The sequence below is a fragment of the Priapulus caudatus genome, unplaced genomic scaffold (genome assembly GCF_000485595.1).
Source record: "Priapulus caudatus unplaced genomic scaffold, Priapulus_caudatus-5.0.1 Scaffold756, whole genome shotgun sequence".
NCBI classification, from domain to species: Eukaryota; Metazoa; Priapulida; class Priapulimorpha; order Priapulimorphida; family Priapulidae; genus Priapulus; species Priapulus caudatus.
Genome location: NW_014577817.1, coordinates 11,650 through 17,452, shown reverse-complemented (window position 1 = coordinate 17,452; position 5,803 = coordinate 11,650). Strand labels below are relative to the sequence as shown.

Here is a 5,803-nt window from a genome sequence, read left to right as displayed (position 1 = left end):
TCATACATGCATACCATACATACATGAATACCATACATACATACAATGACATACATTACATACATACATTACATTACATACATACATCATACATTACATAGCTACATACCATACATACATTACATACATACTACCGACATACAGATATACATACATACATACATACATTACATTAGCATTACATACATACTATACATCATACATACGATACATACATGTACATACATACATATCATACATACCATATACATACATACCATACATACATACATACATACATACAATTACATACATACATACATACATACATACATATACATACATACATACATACATACATACAGTACATACATACTACATACATACATACATACACCATACTACACTACATACATACATACATACATACATACATACATACATACATATATACATACATACATACATACATACATACCCGCACGCACTCACGAACGCACGCACGCACGCACACGCACGCGCGCGCGCGCACACACACACAGACACAGACGCACACACACGCACACACGCGCGCGCGCACGCGTATATCGTTGCTACGCATCGTCGTGAACAAAACACTATCTCACTAACTCGTCGCGTGCGAATAGTTGATCGTGTTTATTCGATTCATCATTCACTTTTAATACTTTTTCATGTAAAAAAATCGATCGGGTTGTTTGACCTTTTACTGATTTCACACAAAAAAACGGTCGTCAGTCGAATCTATAAGCAGAAATGATATGACAAATATATCATTATATATTAATATAAATTTTAATATAACAGAATAAACTCGCGAGTTTGTAGCATCAATGTATTCTAGTCTCTACTCGTGTACGCTGTAGTCAGAGCATATTGTTACTTGAATCCAATCAGCAAAGCCAAACACTTAATTAATCATTCTCTTGCACACTTACGTGAACGCGATTTCGGTCTAACGATGTATATGAGAAACACTGTGAGGTGGTGAAACACGTGGAACGACAGACGGGTGAACGGGCGTTCTTTAGTAACCAGCGCGTTGGCAACACTGCCCCGAACCCCGCCCGAAACTTAGCTAACGTGAAAGCTAAATCGATCTACCTGCTCAAACACTTATGCGAACGGATGAAACACTCGCGATGATTCCAGTAAGGTTGGACAGTAGCCACGTCTCTAGCGTCCACGCGAGGGCAACACCGCCCGGAAGGCGGCGCGGAACTGACTGCTCTTCGCAATATATATCAAGAAGTTCATGCTAGAATTACAGTACGCCAGCAGGTAGCCGAAGCCTCGCGCCACGCCGACCGTGTCGTGGTAGACGTCGGCAACGCTCAGCAGCATCAGGATAAAATACGGAGCCCAGCAAACGAAGAAAGCGCCGACGACAATGCCAAACATCTTGGCAAGCTTCAGATGCTTGGCGAGCTCAGCAGAGAAGGATTTTCCCACAGGCACTTAATTGAAGCGTTTCAATAAAATATAATGCTAACTAAATACGAAATCTATTTACTTAGTACAAAATTCTTAATGTTTATACTAGCCAGGCCTACTCTCTTTCACCTACGGCTACACCGCCGATAGTTTCCATGAGAGTTCCACGCTTGCACTAATATAGAGAGTAATATATACTAATATATGCACTACTATATATACTAATATATGAGAGTACAAATATATGCACTAATAAACTCTCTATATTAGTGCAAGCGTGCAACAGTCGCGCCGCGAGAGCTCGCGAGCCGCAGGGCTCTATATTAGTGCAAGCGTGCAACAGTCGCGCCGCGAGAGCAATGGCAGCCGATAATGCAGTGGTTGGAAACTATCGGCGGTGTAGCCGTAGGTGAAAGAGAGTAGGCCTGGCTAGTATAAACATTAAGAATTTTGTACTAAGTAAATAGATTTCGTATTCAGTTAGCATTATATTTTATTGAAACGCTTCAAGTGCCTGTGGATTTTCCGGTCGCTCCTGCCTCCTGCGAACCGCTGTTGCTCGGGTCCGGGTGGATCTGCTGCTGGTGGTGCTTGGCAATCATCATTATGTAAGCGTAGATGGAGATGATGGCGACGCCGCACGTACCAATGACTAGCGAGCTGCAGATGAGAGATGTTCTACTCGTGACGGTGTCATACATGCACGGTTGATCCGGCTGCCAGCGGTTGCCAATGAGAGTCATCACGCTTGCGAAGAAAGCAAAGCTCCAAGCCAGGACTACCATTACTAAGATAACGCGCGGTGTGACGATCTGGTAGTAGTGTAGCGGTCGCGATATTGCAATGTACCTGTCTACGTTGATGGCAATGAGAGAGTTTGTTGATGCAAGGGCCGAGAGCGTAACCAAACTGAAGTGTCCAAGGCATATGATCTTTGGCGGGAATTCGATTAGAAAGGTCGTTGGTGATACGAAGGTTCCTTGCACGCCCATGAGAAAATCGGCGACAGCCAAGTTTGCGATCAGCTTGTGTGCCGGCTCCTGCAGGTGCGATGTCCGTGTCACAGCCAAGATGACGAGAAGATTAGCAAGTATGTTGAGAATGTTGACAGGAATCAGCATGTAAGCGATCCACGCCTGAATTGCTGGGACTGCGCCCTGTTCAATATCCGACTCCATGCAGCCGATCCAGCTTCCATTCTCGGACACGGACCCGGAGATGTTGCACAGTGAACCATTAGCTGTCGCCATGATGCAGAAATGAATCTTACCACGCCAGCTCCGTAACACTAATGGCGTGCCTCTGCCGCTTCGCATTAATTTTATGTCTTTTATACGTAATAATGTCTCCCCATCGCCCTCTCAGCAATTCTATTTCTGAACAATAATTTTATCTCGTAGCGTTGTCACGATACTATGCTACATAATTAAATATACATAATTTACTATATTACATCGTTGAACCCTTAGATTCTCCACAGACACGCGTCATTCGTTCTCACGAATCATTTAACTAGCGTGATGCGGGGTATTGTTGTACCTAATTACTTGGACGTACCGGATGAAGATATCAGTCGCACTGCCCCACCCAATGAAAGGGACATTTGCAGCTGGCGCGGGCACAGCTTAGACTGTTCCCAGCTGTCAACCCTCCGCCACGAGAAAGCATGAATCGTGGCAATAGCCTTCACTAATATGAAACCTGGTGGCAATCTATGCGATGTATACATTTTCCTCATTTAAGTAAGCTTCGCAACATGAATAGAAAGTAAGTTTGATACATTTCTGCGCCAATTGATTTTGCGCTAACGAAGTATACGTAAAACTCTCTGAGAAGATTGTAAACCATATTTAACGGCACATTCCACGTTCTTTAGTGGCAAACGCTTGGGCAACACTGCCCCGAACCCCGCCCGAAATTCGGCTAACGTAAAAACTAAATCGAACTACCTGCTTAAACACTTAATCGAACGGATGAAACAGTCGCGATAATTCCAGTAAGGTTGGACAGTAGACACGTCTCGAGTGTCCACGCGAGGGCAACACAGCCCGGAAGGCGGCGCGGAACTGACTGTTCTTTGAAGCATATATGAAAAAGTTCATGAAAGAGTTGGAGTCTGCCATGATACAGCCGAAGCCTGTCGCCACTCCGAGCGTGTCGTGGTAGACGTCGGCGACGCTCAGCAGCATCAGGAAGAGGTACAGAGTCCAGCATGATGATTGCCAAGCACCACCAGCGGCAGATCCACCAGGAACCGAGCAGCAGCGGTTCGCAGGAGGCAAGAGCGACCGGAAAATCCTTCTCTGCCGAGCTCGCCAAGCATCTGAAGCTTGCCAAGACGTTTGGCATAGTCGTTGGCGCCTTCGTCGCCTTTTGTATGCGTAGATGGAGACGAGGGCGGCGCCACACGTCATAATAAGTACCGAGGTTAAGATAACAGATATTCTACTCGAAACGATGTCATAGACGCATGGTAGATCCGGCTGCCAGCGGTTGCCAACTGACGTAATCACGCTTATGGCCAAGGCAATGCCCCAAACAAGGACTACCATTAACAAGATAACGCGCGGTGTGACGATCTGGTAGTAGTGTAGAGGTCGCGATATTGCAATGTACCTGTCTACCTAGAGGGCGATGAGAGCATTTGTTGATGCGACGGCCGAGAGCGTAAGCACACTGATGTGTCCAATGCATATGAGCTTTGGTGTGAATTTGAGTAGACACGTATTAGTCCTCGCTACCGCTCGGTCACTATACTTTCCCTCAGCAACACTATGAGAGCATAATGCCCTCAACAACAGGCATTAATATATAAATAATGACAGCGACGCGATTGACAGCGACGAGCAGCGACTGACATTGGCAGTCACAGGCAGTCGCAGAAGATGCTAGGTCGATGTGACGATCGCCTATCGATCGCGCAACTAAATGTGTTTACATGACTTGTTACTGTGTGCATGTTGTGTATATGACTGTATTCACTGATTGTTTCATTCTTATTGTTCGCTTTTATTCATTGTTCATTATGCATTCGAATCTCGTCGCAGCGGTCGCAAGGCAGCTTATGTCGGGTAAAACAATGCAAGCGACAGGTGGAAACAGTCGCGTCGCGTCGCAAAATTAGAACATGCGTTACTCGCTGCGTCGGAACGCAGCATAACCTATTTATTTCAAACGCCATCGCTACAAAGCGGGTATAGCGCCATCTACGGTCACAAATTGTGATTCATTTTGGTTTATAAATTATTATTGCGATATACAGATGGCAATCGTTTCTATAATGTACGTCGATGGTTGCTCAATTAAAACTGACTTCTTCTTCCCTTTTCATTTAATATATTATAATGAATGCGATTAATTTTGAGATTAATTCAGAATTTTTTTCGTTTGTGTTAAAAGAATTTTGAGTCACGTATTTAAAGGGTTAGTGCTGCAATTTAGTATTATTTTATTTGTATTAAAAGACATTTTAAGGGAGACATACTGAGCATAGTTTTATTCTCTCATGACTTTAAATAGTACCCTCTACCCTATCCCCCTAACCTATATAGTACCCTATGGGGAAACATAGGTACCGGGACACATAGGTACCTGGGTACTGGGACACAAAGGTACCGGGACACATAGGTACCGGGAAACATAGGTACCTGGGTACTGGGACACATAAGTAGCGGGACACATAGGTACCGGGAAACATAGGTATCGGGACACATAGGTACCTACTGGGACACATAGGTACCGGGACACATAGGTACCGGGACACATAGGTATGGACCCCAGACACGTCTCCGGCAGTCGCAGGAGTACTTAGGCCGAACTGTCCCTGCAACGCGATCGCACTCTATGTGTCGGTCAGTGGAAAAAACCTGTAGGCTAATTGTTCACACTAGTACGTTAACGATGCAAATAGACAATTGTAAACAAAAAAGTCAATAGAATTACTAAGACAATCGAAAACAATTGTAACGCGTACGCTGCTTTACTGGGAAAATATACAATATAATTGTAGTATCGTATTATTCCGCTCTGCACCCGTTATTTCCCCGTGTCTACTTTCTCTTCCCTGCTTCCACGACTTTTCCCCCTCCCCCCCAGTAGCAATCATCTACCCGTCTACCACTGTAGCCTCAACAGCAGCCTACACGAGTAGATAGCTAGCTTTAGCGAAACCCTGTTGTTACCAGCAAGGTCAACGATGAAGTGAATATATATATATATATGAATGCGACTCGACGCGACGCATTGCATCTCACAGCGACAGTGAGTAATCGCAACCCGCCGGCCTTAGGTCACGCGTTTTCTCGCCAGATTTTGCTTCTTCGGAAGGTAAGCGTTTTTCCAAGAAATGAATTGTCCGCCTATACTTTCCAGC

The 5,803-nt window shown here is 44.8% G+C and overlaps 1 protein-coding gene across 1 annotated transcript; it reads right to left on the bottom strand.

Annotated features, from left to right (window-relative positions):
- Positions 1-1,173: 1,173 nt before the first annotated feature.
- Positions 1,174-2,681, bottom strand: LOC106813327 (octopamine receptor beta-1R-like). Its single transcript, XM_014817450.1, has 3 exons — positions 2,496-2,681; positions 1,982-2,147; positions 1,174-1,454 (listed from the first exon to the last, which is right to left on the bottom strand). The coding sequence occupies exons 1-3, from the start codon at positions 2,679-2,681 to the stop codon at positions 1,174-1,176; spliced, it is 633 nt and encodes a 210-aa protein (XP_014672936.1).
- Positions 2,682-5,803: the final 3,122 nt, after the last annotated feature.